General features: G+C 39.7%; 1 protein-coding gene across 1 annotated transcript in view; it reads right to left on the reverse strand.

The window, feature by feature from the left end:
• TTC28 (tetratricopeptide repeat domain 28) overlaps nt 1–22,372 on the reverse strand; it is a 191,459-nt gene that overhangs the window by 167,151 nt on the left and 1,936 nt on the right. The window contains exon 2 of the mRNA XM_037375292.1: nt 11,818–12,096. Within this exon, the coding sequence (XP_037231189.1) occupies nt 11,818–12,045 (228 nt within the window). The 5' untranslated portion in view covers nt 12,046–12,096. The remainder of the gene's footprint in view (nt 1–11,817; nt 12,097–22,372) is intronic.

Below are 22,372 nucleotides of genomic sequence, written 5' to 3' on the forward strand. Positions count from 1 at the left end.
GAATTTATTCTTACTCTGCCACATGTTCGTAATTTTTTCCAGTAGCCTGAGAACTGGAATGATGCAAATGCTCAGACATTTATTTTAAGTAAAGCCAGCTTTTTTCCTGTTAGGCACTTTGAAAACCAAAGGAAAAACTACTCTCACCACCACGTTGTATTACCTCCTGCCCTGACACCTGGACACAGGTTACCTTAATCAAATCCCCACACATGCCTCCAAGGCTGCTACCTTCCTACCATAGAGAGGTTTTTGAACATCTCTTTTCCCAGTTGGTCCAAGGCAGAAAACACTTCTGCAATTAGAAAATTCCACAATACTTAGACAATGCCACAATAGCATTTACTATTAAACTCTCTGCAAGCCACAGTTTGGTTGTTGTTGATGGTTTTGTTTTAAAGTTACTCTACCGAATGATTCTTTTGGTATTAACATCTTCTAGACTGTCTACGTACATCTGGAGGCTTGCAAAGGGCATACTAGACAAAAAGTTTGTTTGGTTTTGTTTGTTAAGTTTGGCTTAGCGCTGCCAACAAAAAAAACCAAGCAGATAGTTAAACATGCCAAGTTCTAAAGACCAAAAAGTGCCTGAAAATATCTGTGTGACTCAGACTGTGGAAATCATGCACTGCCCAAGTAGAGGGGCAAGAAATCCCTGTATTGATTGCTACAACAGCAGTCGTAGTACTTAAACTTGCAGCAAATTCCTAAGTGATTATACATAAGTATACACCAGATGCAGCCTCAAAACACAGAGCAGAACTCCTGATCACACAGATGGGTGCAGCACAGCCACCCACGACCAGAGCCACGGGGCTGGGAGGCTGGAGTGGGCACCTCGGGGTGCGAGGCAGCTGCACCCCAGATGCACAGACCCCGTGGCAGGCGAGGTGAGCACCAGCCGCTCCTTGGGCTCCAGAGGTACTCCTGCATGTTGGGCCAATGTATTAACAAATCATCTAGCCATTCCTCATGAAGACCAAATTCAGATTTAGTGCAAAAGAATAAGTGACAAGGTTTTTTTTTTTAGAAAAAAAAACACCACTGTACAACACCCAAACCCCGGTTCTTAGATGCCTGAGGGAATGTCATGCAATTCCAAGAAAGTACTTCTCAGCCACCACATCTTAACGTAACAAAGTGTTTGCTCACCTTAGAAACACCTAATGCTTTCCTCCTAGCACAGACTGAAACACACCGTTAGAACTCAAGTCACACGTGAGACCAGTGCTCCCCCGCCAGTCGCTGCCTGTGACGGATGCTCATGAGAGTGACACTGGAAAGAGAAATCTGAGGAGACAAGTTAGCCTCCTCCCTCCTCCGCCAAAAAATCTGCACTAATGAGTGACTCACGTCCCAGAAATTAAAGCTTAATTCTCACCCATCTACTCCGTCCTGAACTTTTTTGTAATTCTGATACTCTCATCAGCTGGCAGTTTCCAGTCCTTTCCAAGTATGGCTGCACTAATGTTTTCAATAACACACTGGGATAATCAACTGCCACGCATCAAGAATAAATTATTTGAAAACAGTACCTCTTTGCATCCATTTGAAATGTCACCTTTGAATTCGTTCAGATACTTCTTTATGACTTTATTATAAGAATGAGCTGTTCTGTGTAATTCTACAATGTCCTGGACAACCTGCTCTAGCTGACCCTGCTTTGAGCAGGGGTGCTGGACTCATCGATCTCTAGAGGCCCCTTCCAGCCTCCGCAATGCTGCAATTCTGCAAAAGTAGAAAGTTTTTTTTCTTTAAGACATTGTCATTCCCCATCCCCCAAAGAAACTCTGAACTCGGAAAATGCTTCATAAAATCTCAGAGAATGTGAAGATTGGAACCAGCCTCCCACAGGGGTTATTAGAAACAGCAGCTGGGGAAAGGAAGATTTGGGGGAGGGGGGGTGTTAATGAAAAATTCCTTTTTTCTTTTAATATGAAGACATAAACATCGAAATGTTGCTCTACCAAATGAAAAACTGTAGTATTCACTGTATCTATTTTATATTACAAAGATTCAAGTAAAAATACCCGAGAAGTTCAGCAGAACACACTGCACAGGACTGCATCTTTCATATAGAGACCACAGCTACGATAAACACTGCTTCACGTAGCTGGGTCTAGCAGAGCGAAAACAAAGAACACATGACACGGGTTAAGTATGTACACTTTGAAGTACTTTGTATACTTGGACTGACACAGTCAAGCCCAGTCAATAAAATATAACAAATACAGCTAAGCAATTGTTGGATCTGAAGAATTTTTGACAGGTGCAGCCGCAGGCATTTGCAGTGTAACCGAACTGAAAAAGAGGATTTCCAAAACCTGACGGCCAGAGCACAGATCTTTGATTATAATGAGTCTTTTTACCATACAGAATATTGCCACTTTGAATATCAGGAAAAAAAATTGTCATTCAAGCTTTTCTTTTAATTATTTTGGAAAAAAATGTATTTTAAGTGCTACCTTTGCATGTGCCCCATGTTTCTTCAGCATTTATAGATCTCAAACAGCACTGTTCTAAGCAGCATGATACTTTCAAAGAGGCATGCTGGATCACTCAAGCCATGCTTCATATATTTTTAGAGATGCATTCAGGCTGCTGCTTCTGATGCACAAAAGCCAAGTGGGAGATTATCTGTGAAACATCAGCTAACTCCGTAACATCGATTGACCAGTAAGTGACTGCGTGGCCCAAAGGAGGTTGAGACTTCTGTAGGAAAACAAAAGAGTAAAGAGAGAAAGAGATTCGACCAGTGTATGCAAGCATGTACGAACATCAGGGGGTTCAGGAGCAAGATTGTGAGTACAGCAGCATGAGAACAAGGCAAAATACTGCCCCAGAGGCTCTGGACAACTGCTGCCACAGAGCGGAGCTTCCTTCTGTACCAAAAAAGAGCTATCACCACCAGAATTAGTAAGAAAAGAGCGGGTACGTGAATATACTTTCAGTTATTCCTTAAGTTTTAGCTGGTCTTTCTGAGAAAGCAGAACTTCAGCATACGCAGCGCAGCCACCATTTCTGACTCCTGTTGCTGTCTACCCTCATTTCTTCACCCTGCATTTCTTTTTCTAGAGCAACTCACAGTCCTTCCCACAGAACTTGGCCAGTTTTCCAGCCCATCTGTTTAAAATAACAAAAATCAGTGATAAAAACATCAACAACAATTAAACATTTGTAGTTAGATTGTGACATTAACGTTTTTGTGATGTTTGAAAGGAAGTCTCCCCAGCTAAATCTAGAGCTACCCAGATCAAAAAAGGTTACCTAGGTTCAAGAAAGTAAAACGCTTCCATTTATAGTTGCATTACACTTGGAACATTTCAGCATATAAGCATAAACAGTTTTAAATAAGTGTCTTGCAGAATCTAAATAAAACCATCCCCAAAATACAAAAATGATGGTGTTGTACTTTTGAAGATGCTTGTTTGTCTATAGCATCCATTAGTAACAAGCAGCCAAATCCAACAGGAGTCTGGTTGGGCTCAGGGCAAAGTAAGCATGCCGCAAGTCTGAAGTGACGCTCCAAAGCCAACCCTACAACGTGCAGCGGAATGGTTTTATTGGGGATTAGTGAAAAAACATATCTTACATAAGCATTTTTGTTTTCTTACTAGCGGCAGGCCTTTCGCACCTTTCTGTTGGCTATCACTGCGCTGACACCAGTTTGCTGTAATTGAGGCTCGAATGAGCACACGTCTGCAACTGTTAGTGAAATCTACATTTTAGCACAGAACTAGGCCCAAATTTAAACCATTTAACCCACAGTATATCTTTTTTATATCATGTGAGGCTTAAAAAAAAAATCTCAAAATCAGCAGGAACTAAGAAGAGACAGTTCAGGGTCAGAGTCACAGAATATATACATCCCTCTATTCTCATTCACCACACCTGGTTCATCATCTCATTCATCACACTCAGGCTGCACAGCTGTGAAGAGAAAGGGAATAAAAACTTTCCAGAGCCTCATCAACAGCAAAACAAAGAAAACTGTTTGGTGGGAAATCAACCAGAGCCTGATCCACCTGATTTGCCTGTGGGGTATTCCCAAAATGCAATTTAATTCCTGAAATACTCTGTTACCTTTGCATTTCCCAGTGATATGTACACAAAATATTTTACAAATAGCAGGACATCCAAGCCAACCTCTCAGACAAACACTACAAACAGTTCATAAACACGCGGCCGTCGCACACTGCAGCACCCCCAGTCAGTTATCCTGAAATGCTGCAGGTGAGAACATTCCTTCCATCACCTTCTCACTTGTGTGTTTGGTTTGAAGTTGCAGTAGATAACCAGATGTATTTGTATACATATACTCGCTTATTACTCAACATGAATGAATGCTTTAAAGACAGATTTTCGGGTGGGGAGGGGAGCTATGCTAAAGAGAATAACTTTCAGCTGCTGATTTTCATATCTAGCCTTTTTTTTTTTTTTTTTCAAATTAAGTTCAAAAGAAGGTGACTGCGTTGGGAGCACACACGTCTAAGAGGAGCTCATTTGGGGATGCAGTACACCACCGTGCCTCAGTGCAGAAAGAAGGGAAACAAAGTTATGTTACTTTAAAAGAACATTGCTCAGATATTGCAGGATTCAAAACAAGTGGGGGGAAAAAAAAGAAAAAAAAAGTACCTTGAGAGAACAGGGCCAGAGGGAGGAGCATGAGGGATTGGAACTTAAATTAACTCAAAACCCTAAATGGAAAGATAAAGCTGCATGCAAATTAATACACGATGTATAAAAATATAAGCTGTATGAAAATTCAAAGTGATAGACAATTGTGTTTGAAAGCATGAGAGCGGGAACAACCACTTTCTCGCTTTCTACACTGTGTCATTTCACAGCTTTATTTCACAATATTTTTTGGTTTGGTTTGGTTTCATTTGCTAGCCTCTGAAGAAAGGTTCGTTTTAGTGAAATGGCCTGGTTAGAGAGTGAAAATACATTTATTTCAAACACATTTAAGATTATGATATTCGCCCATTAACACTGTGAACGCTGATGATAAAAAAACAAACAAAAAAACAACCACCAAAAAAAAAAGAATGTAAGATTTAACCATACCCAAGATAGAGGAGGAAAAGAAACAAAGAAATTTACATTTAGTAGCTTAAATCTCAGCAAACTTGGATTGAAATTAGTTTTTCAACTTCCTAAGTAAAAGGCAACTGGGTTGTGTATTTAAAAGTCAGGCCTTTCAAATAAAACACCAGCTACACCTGTTAAGCTCCCTCTTCTGGCTAATTAATAAAATTGCTTAGATTTTGTATGCGTAAGTTTCAATTTTCCCAGTTATGTTCTATCACTAAAAAGAAAATAATTATATTTTTTGTAATCTGTGAAGGAGCTTTGATATTGAAATACGCAACATAATTGTTCAGCTTTAACCAGTGCCCTCCTGCTTGCTCACACTGGCAAGCTGCACACACGTACACACACATGTACACACACACACGTGTGTACCCAGGTGCTAGTAGGGACAGCTCTGCAAACCCAGCTGTACCAACCAACCATATCATCCCCTAAGAAGTTTATCAGCACCGCTGCTTATTTTCTGATATCCATTCCAGCCCAAAATTTCTGTGTTCAAAACATAGTTAATTAGTCCCTAAAGTACACCTTTCCTTGCTCTGGCTAAAATTAGATTTAATTGTGTAGTAAAATACAAATACACATTTTAGAAAATGCAAACATTGAAAATGAGGAAAACACACCACACAAACAAGCTGCCTTCCTCCCGGGACTGCCCATCTCTGCTGTGATTTCCAGAGCATTCCTGTTGGAGAAGCACGGCTCCCAGTGATCCGAAACACTCGAGGAGCACACGGCTGCTACCTACGGTCCTGCTGCGACCACCCAAGCAGAGGTCTGGCATGGCACGCAGCAGGCAGGGGGTGCGTAGCCACCCTGTTTATCTGTCAGTAAACCAGGAAGAGGGACTAAAACATACCTGGCAGCCAGGTCAGCATCTAACTTCGCCTCTGTGTCATCTGACCAAAAGTTGTTTCCCAGTTCAGTCAGAAAACTCAAGTTATATTTGTGTCCTTCAACTAAATAAAAAAGAAACAAAGACTCCTCTGTGCTTTTTCCATGAAGGAAGAAGAGTAACCCAAGAGCTCCAGCTACTGCAAGCACCAAAATCCCTCTGTTGCACTGCTGCTTTCTGTCACTGTTCCATGGAAATGCCAAAACCAAAAAAATTGTAAAATACAGTTCAGCCTAGAAAGATGTAGAATTCATCATCCCCTACAAGCAGATAAACAGCTATCTCATAGTGGTAAAATAATTACAAGTAATTACTGTTTATCTTATGCACCAACTTATGTTAATCACACTAGGACAGCTGATATGATGAAAGCAGTATTTCACTCTGTCTCTGTTAACAGCTCCAAAAATTAGTAGAGCTTAGCTAATAAGGGTGGTTTTCACAGTTAATAGGCTTGCACTTTTAACTGGGCGTTCAAATGAGCTTTCTAGATACTGATCCCTTTCTTGGCCCTTGCTGGTATTTTATGGAAACAGAACTAACATGAATTACTTTTAAACAGGAAAGTATCACCAACAGATGTCGGTATGTCAGATCCCTTCATCCTAGCTAATATTTGAATTTAAATTGTCAATTTAGTTGCACTGTTAAAAATTTGCAGATGTGGAGATAGAATTTATTCTACCAGTAAACTGTTCTGTCACTGACAGGGATTTTAAGCCTGCTCACCTAGCTTTTTATCACTGAGGCAGTTCTCATCAGCATAGCCTACAATGATGCTATCCTCTTACAAAACATCCTGCTGAAAAGTGTCACGGCCTTTTCAGGAAGAAAAAGTACACTTTCTAATGACATTCAGGATAAAAACCATATAAAAAATTACATTCAATTCCAATTGTATTTTAAGACAGATATTTCACTGGTTTCAGCTCCCAGTATGCCCTTGCTTGTCACAGACATGAAAGGAAGAAAGTATTACTTCAGCATCCAAGAGCAAAAAAGCTGATTTATTAAATAAATTATTTGAAGAATCAGGGAAACTGGGGGAAAAATGGACACTCACCAAGAACAGGAAAGGGCAGGTGAAGAGAAATGAACAGCTCCACAATGGAGGAAACAAGACCGAGAGGGCTGAAGGCTGGAAAAGGAACATTTAATGGGGAACTCCTCCTGGGACGAGACTGGCACAGTCAGACTCAGGAACTAAAGCAACTATTCCTCACCAAACTAACATAAATTCATGAGACAGAATGAAGATGTAGTGGCAGCAACTGGCCTCAATTTGTAGATACAGATGTCTTAAGCCAACACTCACCCTCACTGTGGAGCAGGCAAATTAATAAAAAACAGAGCTTGGCAAAATTTTTCATTTTCTTCTGAAACCTAAGTCATTGCAGATGATTTCTGTGGAAACAACAATTCAAAGCAAAAGGGAAGTACTATGTAGAAGAGTGTGAAAATCAGAATTCCAGATGGAATGAACACTCAGAGGATAAAAAAATAATTCATTCAGCTGTGGGTTTTCATTATCTCAATTACTGTAGTAGCATGATGGCTCCTTTTTAAAAGCCAAGACGCGCTCCCTGCCAAGCCATTTTCACGAGACTTCTATCACAACTGTGTCAATGAAGGCAGACAGTGCAGTCAAACCCTGACCTCTACAAATTATTGCCTGTTCAACACCTTACTGACCTTCAGTCCAGTTAATGAAAGGCCTTGAAGGGAAATTCATTTCATGTTTATGCCTTTGCTGTAGCTTCAGCCCAACTGAAATCAAAAATCTATTTCTACATACAAAAGCTTAAAAGAACCATGACAATACAAGATCAGATCTCGCCGAAGATCAGGCTTGAAATACACCCACCATCAGAGATGACATGTCTGAGGCACAGCCTCTGCAGTAAAAAGATGCCAGATGATCTGATGATTCACATTAATTCTCATTACAGTCTGTGAAAGTTAAGAGTAGTGCTTCTGTCATGTATGTGGTTATGTAACCCTTGCAAAACTCATTAGCCTTAAACCCAACAATTCTAGATACTTGTATTCATATGATTATTCCTCAACTCTTCTAAGAGCTTGGCTTCCAAGCCATGAACTGGGGGCTCCGAGATGGCACCAGCTGGCTGGTGCTGCACCCTGGCAACGCTCGTGTTCCAGCGGTCAGTCGGTGAGAGGCAAACCCACCTCACAGCTCCGCCATGAGTGATGCACCAGGTTACAAGTTCAGCTGGCCGTGGACCTGTGGGGCATTTGTTGGCCGGTGGCCATGGAAAGGCTAACCAGATGCCATCAGCCAACCTTGGGCTGTAACTGAAGGAAGAAGTGATGGGATCAATACACACGTCATCTAACAAACTGCCTCAGGACCACAGTGGATTGTGCATCAAGTCTATACTATTTTACAGCACAAGTTTATAACGGCAGTTATTATAAATATTGTTTTTTGCTTAAGGTCAAATAGATGCCAGAAAGATATGCTTTAACATTTGGAATTCTTTAGAAAATGTTCAAAATTCAGATACATTTTTTTTTGGTTTGGTGGTGGTGCCAGGGTGAGGGGATAAGCATGTTCTTCTTGAATATCAATCGCAGACATACAGTACTTCTGTTGCAAGACAGTAGCTCTGATTCATCTACATATTCTCTTATTAGGGTGCCATCCAAGAACATGTAAGTGGGAATGTTCTAAAGGAGCTCAACTTTGGCTTTTTTTTCTCATGTCAATTAGAAATATTTTTTAATAAATGCATAATGCTCACTGATATGCCACATAGAGCTGAAAAAAAAGCCAAAAACTTTTTTTTTTTTTATTGGTACTCACTTACTTTAAAAAAAACATATACTGTACAAGCAAATCTAGAACAACAAAAAAACACCAAGTTATTAAAATCAAAAACCAAAAGATAGGGTTCTGAATGGGATTCTGGTGGTTTGGCAGAAAAGAGGAGAGTGAGTGAAGCACTGAAAATCTGACAAACTAAAGACACCACAGTGATAAAATAAAAGAATAAATACAGAGACTGAGGATGGGCTTTATACCGGACAAAGCCTGCAAAAGCTACTTTGACTCTTCTATGTAAGCATTTTGTATCACAGAGCAAGAGAGCCTTTACCCACTGATACAATAAAGCAAGAGCAGACGCTACTTCATCATAAGAACATCACTTAGGTGTTCTGCTACTTTTTCCATCAGTAAGGTTCAAAGTGTTCTGTAAAAGCAATTCCTGGCCTTTTTACAAAAAATGAATAAACAAAGGAATAAAGTTGGCTCAAGATGAGGTGGACATTTAACAGCAGAACTAGAATCAAAGCAGGTATTTCATGCTTTTAACTCAATAATACAGTCTACCTGAACATTAGTAAAAATGTTGGAGGTTAGGGGTTTTTTTGAAACTATTCCACCTTAGTACTGCATCAATACATAGTCTATTATTTCTGTATTTAAGAAACTGATAATAATGCCTTCATTTAACACAACTAGTCTTTTAACTAGTAAGTCTTCTTTTCCATCTTATTTTCTATTTTGATCTACAAATTTATTCAAATGATTAATGTCAAATGTCTTCTTATACTTCTATCTATGACTGGCATTTTGAAAATATTCTTTTATGAAGTCTTTTCATAACTTTTCATCTAAGTGAGCTCTATAGTAAATCACTACCAGACTTCTTAGAAACAGGATACAAAACTAAGCAAAAGCACCCTTGCTTTTATGCTCTTTAATTCCCTGCATTCAGATAACTGACCTGGAAAATTGGAGTTTAATGACAGTAACGCAATTTTCTTTCTTTAAACACAGTCCTTCATACAAACCTTTGCAAAATCTTTTATGCCATTCAGTAACACAAGACCGAAATCACAAGTATAAAAGTGAATAGAAAAAGAAAGTACAAAATTTAAGTGTGAAAATAAAACACAAATTAAACCGCTGCAATTCAAGATGGCAACGCCAAAAAACAGCATCAACAACAGTGAAGGATCTCCCCTGGCCCATGGTCTTCCTTTGTGATTATGAGTGGGCAGAGATTTAGAAAACACTTTCAATAACATCTTTCTAAAGCAGTTTTCTGGTATCACTAAAGACAGAAACTTAAAATGGGAAAGATTGTGTAAAACTGCAGTTTCTTGACTCCAGAAATTCCAGAGTTAAAATACTAAATTCTGAAGGGGGGGAGGGCAGGGGGAGAAAAGTCAGGCTCTTTTCCTTCAGAAGGTGCATCGCATTAAAATAGCTGCAGGATGCTCTCTCTCCTGATGAGAGGATGAGCGAATTGCCAAGGGCAGACAAGCCTAGCAGTCCAGCAGACAAGCTGTCACAGCGTGGAAGGCTGAGACAGAAGTGATGCTGTGTGCACAGATTGTACTGATGAGAAGATACCACCAGCTCTTTGCCTTCAAACATACTCAGACGTTGCAACCCCCCGCCATTCCTTCCCAGGCGGAATGAGCAGACACATACCTTGTTTAGCAAGATGATGTCTTGGGAGCTGCAGAAGCAGCAGAAGCTTTCACAGCATTGAATCCTCAAACATATACATGTATCTAGGAAAATCCTGTCTTTCAAGTGGAAAGAACACTATTTTATGTATATTTTTTATACAACAGCTCCCACTTTCCACATGAAAATATACTAGGCAGGCATGAAAAAACATGTGTCTGTCTACTTACTGCAGCACAGCAAACAAAATTATGGGGAGTTTGGAAATGTAACTGCTAAGCAGCTGGCCACTAGACTAATGCTCATGTTTTTAGTTAACAGACTACTCAACATACAGACAAGATACAGACAATGGACCAATGAGAAAAGGAAAGCAAGCAACGTTGATTTAAAGGTATACAACACAATCTCAACACATGGAGCTGATAACGAGTAGAGCTTGGATTTGTGCTTAGAGTACGGGTAAAGTAATTAACGAAAGTCTTACAGAAGCATATGATAAGGCTTTTCTAGAAGCTAATAAACAACTGAAAATCAGAATACAAGACTTCAAGTGATCTGCTTTGAAATAAAAGGAAACAACTTCAATAGTTTGGAGTTCAGCAGATGGAGAACATTATGCTTGCTACCTGCCATAATTTCTGAAGGGAGGAACTGCATGATGAATCGCTCTTAAATTGCTCCTTTAGCTAAAGTGGCTAATAAGACTGTGTGAGGGATTACCAGGAGAAATGGAATCTGGAACAGACACTGTTAAAATTGATTAGCATGTAAAAGGCTGGTCCTGGGCTAGACAAGGGTGACAGTGACTGAAGCAACCAATTCCAGCTAGTGGGGAGCAATCCCAGAAGGAACAGGCAACCAACACCATTTACTCTTTTCAAAATGTTTCCTTGAGTAGTCAGATCTTGCCAAGAATGCTAAGATACACATTTCTTCAAATGTTTATCCAAAATACATTACACATGAACTCTCTTTGGACACTATTTTGAAAGGCCTTACTGCTCCATTACTGATAATCTCCACGCTACCTCTCGAGAAGTTTTTCAACAAAATATTCCTCGATGCTACTGAATGCTGACCGTGTTTTAACGTTAAAAGAGATTTCTGGTCTTCACAATCCAGAAACGACGCTGGTTTAAAATAGTAAGATAGTATCATACCCCCATTGAGGAAAAGTAAGTTTACACAGAAAACAGTTTAATACCCAAAAGGAAATTCAAGTCAGACAATTTTAAACACAAAAGATATTATTATCTGGAGCTTTTAGCAAAACCAGACTTTAGTACAGAAATATATACACTTGTGTTATATATTAGGTGTTACAATGTGAATAATTATCCCAATAGAATTACTCCTTTCTCAGAAGACAAACACACTTTCTTACCTTTGGCCATTTGGGGTTTAGCAGTCGTGCTTTGATTGCATCATCCAGGGCCTTGTCATACTGTTGGATTTTCATGTAGGCTGCCGAACGGTTACTGTAGAGAATGCAGTTCTGGGGATCGACTCCCAGAGCCTCGTTGTACAACACGATCGCTGTATGGAAGTCGCCATCATGGCAAGCCTGGTTGCTCTGGCGAACTTTCTCAACAAATTCAGCTTTGCTCAACATGGGACTGTCAGGACTTCTTCTTCCAACAGATTTTGATCCAAAGAAAGAAATCTGGGAGGGCAGGAGGGTGAAATTGTACGTTAGTGTTAAGAAACGCTACTCAAAAAAGGAAAAAAATCAAAATATTAGAAACTGTACAGCAGAAATTAAAGCCACCAGCATTACTGCCAAACAAATTATGAATTCAGAATCAGATTATTAAAAAAGTCAATTATCTGATTATTGGGGGCAGGGTGTGTGAGGTGGTACAAAAGTAACAGGAAAGAGCCTTATAAAACATACTCCCTCTGAAGGATGTCTTTTAGAAGACATATCGCCTTCTTCAGGCAAAAAGACTAGCTGTAGTCTATTTTAGTACACTGCATGCCACAATTCCCAAGTTTTTCCTCCTCAGCCATACTATTTGATTCTACAAGCACAGTCACCAGGTAAGGAAGTTTATCTGAACAGGTGGCAGGTGACAATGTGAACATGCAGGTGTATCCGAAGTTTGATACACAAGTCACACAGAAGCACACGTGTGCACAGACAATGGAGGAATGTATAAATACTCTTCAAACCAAAGAACTTGCACTGGGACATCCGCTCACAAACCTCTATCTCCAGCTAACTGCAGGTTGCAAATTGTTCATAAATAGGAAGGGAAGGATGAACCCCTGGATGTATTTCTATATATCTGTGAGTATACTCACAGAAATTAGCAGGGCATGCTACTTTAGCAACAGAACAGTCATCACTGGCAGAGCCACCTTCCAGATTGCCAACTTCAGGCAATACAAAATGACAAAGAAAAGCAGGTTTACGCCTTCTAATTATAAAGGTTATTATTTAAAGCAAGCTGTAGAAAATCCTAGTTCCATTGATTCTGGTACACCTTTCCTCCTCATTTAACCTTCTACATTCCGTGTTTTCTTCAGCCAGTCATCTGCAGTCAGTAACTGGCTTTGTCATGCACACCCTACTCTCTCCCACGGACCTCCAGAAACTCAGCAAGAATATCTTTGTACAGCTCTGATTACAAGGCAGTTGTGAATTCTGCAGTAATTGTATTTGGCAACAGGCAACACGTACATACAGTAACATACAAAGTACTTTGAAATATTCATTAAAGGTTTAGGCGACTATAATTGAGACTGGTGTCATCTATTTCCAGTCCTGCAGACCGAAAAAGGTTAAGAACAACACATATTGTTACCACAACACAACAACTGCAGGGCTTAAATACATTAACAGAGCAAGCCGGGCGTATTTTTAAGTGGAAAGGGAAGCAAGCTGCAAACTGACATCCTGTCTCAAACATCAAAATGGTCTACAGACTTTTTTTTTTTCGCCCCTTAAGTCAAACAACAATAGAAAAGCATTAAATTAGAAACTACTGATCTCTCCTTTTCCTTACAATTACACTTTTTTTTCCTGACAGGTGTTTGTCCAAACTGTTTCTAAACTTCTCTCCTGAAGAGGACTCCATGTTTTACTCAGGCAATCTCATTACACTGCTTCATTGTTTTCGTCATTAAAATATTTTTCCTAATAAGCACCCCAACCCTCCTTTGTATCAGTAAATGTAAAATTGATTATCCTGCCTACAGCAGAACAAACCAAAAACTTTGTTCCTTTCATCTGTGTACTTGTCCTTTACATAGTACTCCTGCTAATATACGCTAATATGTACCTTGTCTTATTATTATTATTATGAACAGCACTATAAAAAGCAAATTTCTGCATCCCTGAAAATTCTTTCCATATGTAGTACCTCTTTAAATGCACTGGCATACTTCTTCGCTACTTCAATCGAGTTTACTAACAGCAACTTCACATATTCTCAAGTACTGGCAGGAAAATCGCTCTACCGTGAGCAATAGCCCAAATGTTAAGTGCTGAACACGCCGCGGCGCTTGGCGTAAAGCAACAACTCACACGTTTGTGTGTATTTCACCATAAACTTCATCATGTGGTCAGTTTGCTGTGACCTGAGGAGTTGCAAGAGCAGAATATGAAGATTGAGCAGCTACTACATGAGTAGATGTTCAAACAGAAAGATCGGGACACCCTGAGGAAGCCAAGTAGTGACCAGGAGGGCACAGATGGCTGGAGGACCTGTAGGGAAGCAGGGCTGGTGGGTACCCAGGTGCCAGGGACAGCACAGGTAACTACCCGGAGATACCATGAGTCCCATGTAGAGTTGACTTGGTGTAGGAAAATAAAAGAAGCCAAAGGAAATCCTGTTCTTCCCCCATTTCCTTTCATCTTAACCTGTGTTTTTTTTCTGTAGCTTCAGCAGCTTCTTTAATTCCAAGAACTTACACTCCTGCCTACTCCTGAAACCCACTGAGGTTAACAAACACGTGGCCATTGTGCAAGATTCTTCTAAAATCTAAAACTACTGTGCAATTTTTCCGATCACTACATTCAGAGCAGCTAGTGAATTTTCACACTGTACTTCCGCACTAGCCTTTGTTCCTAGAAATTACCAGAAGAGTGGAAAATTTGATTTTATACAACTTAGAACCAACACTTCAGAGCCACTACAGGCAAGAAAATCCAATGCAGTCTTATGGAAATGCTCATTGTATACAAGGAGCACAGAATATCTTAACCTGAGTAATATTCTCCTGGGGGTGGGGCGGTGGGGGGGGCAGTATGACCTTTATGTGGGGCCTAAAAGGAATTTAAACATATCACAAATTTCTAAAAGCGGCTGAACTTTCATGCAATACACAAGGGAACGCCGGGCTAACAGCTTACAGAACTCTCATACATCATTTTTCAGAAGGATCTGAGGAAATGAACAATCATAAATTAAGAAAAGTATCAGAGGGCAAACACAAGGTGAACATCAGAGGGTGAATAACAGACCCAGTGTAAGGACTCCGGCGATGCTCTGTGATGTCAGAGATCATCCTGACCCACGATCCTTGGAAACTGTGTTAACAAACAAGCAAACATCCCCACGTAGACACCCTCACCCACCCACCTCCAGTTTAAAACGCCCCCCTTTCCAAAGCTGCCAGCTGTAACAGCAACAGACGTTGCTTTGATCTATGTACATTTACCGGAGCCCTTTGGAATCCTGCTACGTTCCTAGCTTCAATAGCTTCCTGCTACAACTCTGACAAAACCTGAGATTTTCATCAGCAAAATAAACTTCTGCAGTGCAAATTCAACTTATTTAAGTACAGGTAGGTCAGGTAGCACAATCCAAATTTCTGGCACAGATAATATGGATAATATTTGTGTGACTTATTTAACTGGTCACAAGGACCAAGTCAGTCTATCAGAAGGAACAGACCTGCACACTAAGGAAGAGATACAGTTATCTTCTCTTTTGACATCTTCCACAGATAGAACTGAAGCAAGATTCTCTCCCTGGTTTCCAAATTACATGATATTTTGTTTGTGCCACAATTAAAGGATAAAAAATAATATTTGTTTTGTTCTCCTGTCTGGTCATGACACCTACACTGTCACTGTGACTTCCTCCCATACATACTGCATTCATTTATAAATACATCAGTCACGAAAAAAATTTTTTCACAGTCATCATAGAAAGTTTTGTCAATCCCAAAGGTGAGAGGTCTCCACTCAGAATATCTGAACTCCGTAAGACAGATAGGTGATATCATCTTTGCAGAGAACAATATGTTTCAAATTCTTAAAAACTATAAAGCTACCTTGATTTAAATAATCAACTCCAACTTCCCTTAACAGAACTGGCTGCACTGACCACTAAGTGACTTAATTCATCATGATGTGTTAAATACTGCCAACCCCCATCAACAGCAAGAGTTGAAAAAGCAGGGAACAGACTAGAGTAAATTAACCTGACCCATTGGTCACAAACATCACCAGATGTTGTATAACCACATAAACACACACCTCTCAGCAGAAAGCCTGAATATTTTCTTCGGGTTCCTCCTTTATTAGGTTGTCCAGTGCAGACTTCAAGGGAAACAGCTTTGCTTCCAAAACTTACTATTTTGAACCGTTGACCTCAACGTATCAGTAACCGCCCACAACAGATTCAGCCAAGGTGATCTCTGGTTTAAACACTGCTTGTGTTGTTCATACAGTAAAACAGTTATTTTGTTAAACAATGCCAAGTGCCAGGGTGCAAGGTACCAAACAGACTACTCCAGTTCCTCAGACGTGTTTGTAAAGGTGGCCTCTGTCCCCCTGCCACTGTATTTTCTGGTGACTGGCTTGCATCAGGGACAATGAGAAATGCCAAATGTTGCGTAGTTCCCATTCTTTTATCATATTCAGAGCAAACGACTGCAACATCCAGATGCAGGAGTACCAGAACTAGTCATGAACTTATTATAGAAGACAAATACTTCAAGGAATAGATTCCTTAACAGCTATGGCCGTAACTGCTGCCAGCTGGAGGCTCAGCCTGGCAGCGAAAGCCCAGCCAGCATCACACTGAAGATGCCACCTCTGGCTCGGCAGCGGGTGGCATCTGTCCCACTGCCTGCCCCTGACCACAGGGACCGATGCTGCCACAGCCACAGAAGCAGGTTGCCTGGACGCAGCCTGCACAAGCCAGAGGTACTGAGCACCAGGCACAGGTGCTCTGTGAGGGCATGTCTCATCAGGCACAACCTCAAGCAGCACCAGCAAGACTAAAGAATGCACAAGTCAGACAGTAGCCATCTTTTTGGTCTGCTTGTTATGCATGAACAAATGAAAACACCAAGTTGTTAATGATCTTCCCAAAATCATACTGTGAGTCTGTAACAACAAGGAGAATCCGTGAGGAGATATCCCCTCAGTCCAAGTAAAGTGGTTTCTGCCTCTAACATTCTGTGAAGCTAAATAATTTCATGAAAAAAAATGAAAGTCTTTTAAAGGAAACTATGATGGTAATTTCTGGGATACATTATTATTTAATTCTTGCTATCATGAGAATTACATAAGGCAGCAAAACATCATTAGGTAAAAGAACAAACCACAGAACAAAACTGACTCACTCTGGGACTAAACCACAAATAAAAAAATATTGTTACGATGGTACCAACACACAAAAAGTACTCACTAAAAAGCCATCCCCACCTTTCAGTCATGACTGCTCTTCTCCTGCTAAGACAGTGGACAGTGATGGCAACACACATATTTAGGCTGTGTAACACTTTGCTATAGAAAGTAACCCTATAAAGTAATGCTGAAGATGAAGCAGAGGTTCCTTAGCACAGTGGAATAAAAAAGGTTCTAATGAGGTGCAGAAGAGGATCTAGCAGAGACAGTTTAAGACAGGAGCTCATGTATTTCTAATAAAGAAGATGGCACACACTTCTCAGCATCACTTCTCCAAACCAGCACAGGGCACCAGAAACCAGCTCCTACTACAGAGGTCACATTAGACAGAAGCTCCCACAAGATCTGCTTCAGATTAGATTCAGCAATTAATTCCCTCCTCTGGGGGAAAATCTTCTCCCTCTTACAGAAGGTGCTCAAGATTCAACCTCACTGACCATTCAAGATGAGTGTTAGAAACACAATTTTCTTTGGACTTTTTCAAGAACAAACAAACTCCCAAGCCCCAAAGCAAAAAGTAAGTTGAACACACAGAAAAACCTACATCACAGGAATGTTTGTCTTCCAACACCAAGCTTGCTAAACTTAGTCCTCTACAGAACACTTAGAAAAAAAAAAAGAAAGAAGCAAGTGCCCATACACGCTGAAAGATCTGACTGCCTGAACTGCACTTCGCTATCCAAAAAACAGCAGGGAGTAGATTCCCATTGACTTCCAATTAGATGAGTGAGAAGAGATAACAGCAAATCCAAATTCTGCTCCAAGACAAGAGGACAAGGGAAAACAACGTGGTACAACAGCATGAAGAGAATGCTCCATCAAAGAACAATGAATCTTACACCTCTCAGCTTGTATGTAATCCATCTTCTTTAATGCCACACAATTCAAATAAACATGGTTTATATAGATGATGTCTTGGGTGGCAAGTCCGTAATTAAGACACCTTTTAAAAAAAAAAAAATCCTTTGTAACTTTCACAAATACTTTAAGTGGGATACTCAGCATTTTTATATTTAAATTATCGAAATAGCTCAGGATCATCAATGAAGCATTAGTAAGAGGAAAAACTAAAAGAGGCAAGCAGAAAAACTGGCATTCCAAATGGACTCTGAAAAAAGTGACAGTTACTTATTCTAAATATGCGTTTCCAAAATCAGCTTAAATCTGTAACTGAGCTTTCCTTTCTACGAAAACATCTGTAGAACATCTTGTATTTCGATCTGTAAAATGGCTTTATGTTTTTTTCACTCCATATTCTGGGATATTATTGTTTTTCTGTAACAGAAACTGTCTTCCACAAGAGTCCAAGAGCAGATAAAGAACATGAAGTTTCTCCCTGTAGCCTCCCCCCTAGCAGCTAGCACTCAGTGAGTCCATACTACGCCTCTGAGCAGACACGGAGCTTTGCCAAGCCACATGCAACCTTCACGCAGTCGGAAGAGACTTTTAACAGAAACAGTGTGGGAAGAAATGGAAGGCCACTGACTCTGAAAGTCTAAGCCACCGTCAGATGTGCACAACAGCTATCCAGGCTGCTAGATTTTTCTAAGCTGGATTTTGTCTTCACAAACTGTTATGAAATACTGCTGAGAGTACGTCCCCACAGACACAAAGAAAACATCTCCTTAAGTCTCAGCAAGATAATATATACACCCCGTAAGCGGGGCATCAACAACCTGGTCAGTGACTATTCCCCATCCTTAAACCTTCAGGTAAAGGAAACACCACTCGATGGGCAGTTACCGAAGGGTCCCTGGAAAACAGTCACTCACCCTGCAGACTGCTGGCTAAAATACGCCCGTGCAATGCCAATGCCCCAATGAAAACACAAACCCTGCCGCCACCCAAGAGGCATACTGATGAAGTTACCTTCCACCTAGTAGAAGCAATACGAAGGAAATCCTGCAAACTTCTGTTGCTTCGGCCATTTCCATTGTCCTGCAGTTTCTGAAGTCTAGCATTTACTCTGTGTTAATTATCAGGGTATCTAAACTGACACCTATTTTAGTCTAAAGTACTCCGACAAGTGTCAGTAAGTATTATTCTGACAGATAGGGTTTTAATTTTCCCTGGAAAATCCACATTATAGGGGAAAAAAACCACACCAAGTTAGATTTTCACAAAGTAATAAGTAAAACAGAAGTCAAACTTCCAACCTCTAAAATAAAGTTCCAAAAGGGATTTGTTAGATGCTCATGAAAATCTACTTTTATATCATAAAAAAGCTATAACTTATATAAAAGCATAAATAAATCAAAAGGAATAAATACCTTGAACATAAAACCACAGCTTACAGTACTATTCTATAAAAAAATACCAACCACATTTTAGCAAGTTTCCTAATGGAATATATGTCTAGGCTTCTGGAGCATATTGTTCTGCTAATGTTCTACCAATTCGGTTTTTCATTGTCATTAGAGACAGAAATATTTTAAATACAAACTTATCAACAGGAAGAAAACTGGTATTTTTTCAGACTGGCGTCTATACAAAATTTTCTAAAGAAAAAGATGTCTTTTCTAAAGAATTTTCTAAAAATGAGAAGCAACTGTGAGCTTCCAATACTGAACTTGGAGAGATACACAATTGTAACGTCAGTTAGATCAACTTTAATTTGAGCTATGCTACATGTTGCTAAAAATTGTAACAACTATGAAATTCATAGCTAAATTTAAACAGTACTCCTTGGTTCATACATAATTTTAAAAATTAAAGGTTATGCAGACCAAATTATGCCCTCACACTTCCACAAAACACTCCAGTTAAGAAACAATATTCTATTTTCAAGTAAATACTCCAAAACCAAGAAAAGAACTAAGTTGTACAGATGCTATTTTTGAATACTACTGAGAAACCAGCCTGATTTCACTGCAAACACACTCTAAAATACTATTTGGATCATGTGTGCAATGCAATCTGTTCACACATCTGGGGCCAAATGTAATTATTTGCAATAACTGAAAAGCTATGACCAATATGCATCAAATTATTGCAAATTCTTTATTCCCATCTTCCTCAAATAGGTGACTTCAAAGCTCTTCTCAGTCCTTAAGAAGTATTTCAAGAAACTATTAGACCAACTAATGATGAGTAAGGAGATGGCCAAAAGAGACCATGACCATCTTGCTATATATAACTTTTTATAGAAAGTTCTTCAGGCACGATAGGTCAGCCTCTGTTATAGCTGCTCTCCCTCTCCCAGTTTTCTGATTATTATACCTACTGGTTACACAGCACAAGGTCCTTGAACCTTCTGGACCGCATTGTACTAAGAGATAATTAAAAATATGGTCCTTTTCATAAGATGAGCAGTCTCACAACACAGGATTATTTTATTTTCCATCATATATACTATTCATTATGTATAATTAAACCCTTCTTTTGTGAACTTCCAAGAGAACTGGAAGCAGGTTAATGTTTCAAACCTTCCATCAGTTACATGGAGAGCTTGCTAAGAGGGATATATATTTCCCAACACACAACTGGTCAGGCAGGGTCCTTTGGGTTTTACCTTATTCTAAAGGATTAACCACCAAATAAATAGCTGGAGACAATTTATCTAAACTCTAAAAGGGCATCCTGCAGCCTCTCAGGCATCTGCTGGTGTCTCAGGTGTTTCTCGATCACGGTCATGCATCCAACCAGACTAGGAAATGTATACAAAGGTGTATTGGCAAGGACATTATCAAGAGAGATAGCATGAGCGTGGGCATCATTCACAAATTTCTGGGCAAATCTGCCTAATGAATTCAAGCCATTGGCAACACATTTGTCTTTCTCATTTTCTGACTGTGGCATATAATTTTCGGGGCTTCTCAGAGACCTAACCCAAACTGCTTTGTGCAGCGCACAGGTGAGCTACTGGAACTGTACGCCAAGGAGGCAAAGTTGATAATCATAAAACAAGGGCCCAGAGCACAGAAGAATATTCAGTATATTCTGGGAAATAAATAGCAGGTGACACTCAGCATCAGTAAATACAAAGTGATCGGGGAAAAAAAATAATCCTTAGCTGTTATTACAATAACTGACCCCAAAGATACCCTTACCCCTCACAAAAGACATTTTAAGAGTCCTTGGAGAAATTCTCCTGGAAACACTGTCTCTGTGCTCATGAACAGCCAAAGAAACAAGTAATATAATGAGAATCTTTGGGAAAGGAGAAACAGGAAACAATTATGCCATTCTAAAAACCTGCAGTAGGAAGTGCATTTTGAATGTCACGTCCAGTTTCATTACCACCAGCACACAAGCACATAAAGATACATTAGTAGAAGAGGTAAGAGATGGGTAACAGATAACCAGATAGGAATCCATCTCCATTTCCAAAGAGAGACTAAGACAGACGATGAAAGTTAGAAAAGAATTCAAGGGAGTAAGTCAAAGGTCTATAGAAATTTGGAAAAGCACAGGGAAAATACAATTGTTCATTATTTCACAGAAACAGAGAGGCATCGAACAGGCAGAAGATAAAAGAACACCAACTGAAGTAAGCTTACACATGCAGTGCAGTTAGAATGCAGAATTATCCCAGGTGTCACAAATGACAATAGTAATAATGGCTTCAAAAAAAGTAATTAAAAGCATGAAAGAAATTCACAAAGTCTATTGAACATGGAATTGAAATTATGCATACATCTTGAATGTTCAGTAAGTTCTAACTGAACTCTCAAGTGCTGTAAAGAATTAAATTTTTTCAGAAAACTCACTCTGAAGTAAAGAACAGTGCTTTCATCATGCCTTGTGTGACACATTTACGCAGCCTGCAAAACGACTCAAACTGAACGGGGGATACTTAGCTTTTTCCTCTCCTCAGAAAAAACTAAAATCTAGCTTAATTGGTCTCAGAGATAACCTTCAAAAGTAAATTAATAACTGAAAACTCAAGTTTGTATCTGAGCATGCTGAAAGCCCAAAACAAACTCAAAAGTTCCAATTTTCCAGGTCCTTGCTAATCTCATTAAAGAGCCCCTTTACAGATCAGGAACAGTCCCTCAACATCAACATACAGTATATTAGTGTCAATCGTTTCAAAGGAACAATACGAACGAGTCAAAATTCTTAAAGAATGGAAGAAACAGAGTGAAAACACAGCACAGAAGTGGAAAGTAATGCAAAAATTGAGATGAAGAATGAGAAATGAAAGCAGAAAGGGGCTAGTTTTCTCATTAAGAGATAGCCAGTACGACGCCAAAACACAGAAAAGAAATAAAAGTTGACATCCTCAGTCTAAAGAGTCATTTGCTCCCACAGCCACCCAACAGACGTATCATTAATGCAAAAGAAAGATCTA

Source organism: Falco rusticolus, chromosome 1, assembly GCF_015220075.1.
Source record: "Falco rusticolus isolate bFalRus1 chromosome 1, bFalRus1.pri, whole genome shotgun sequence".
NCBI classification, from domain to species: Eukaryota; Metazoa; Chordata; class Aves; order Falconiformes; family Falconidae; genus Falco; species Falco rusticolus.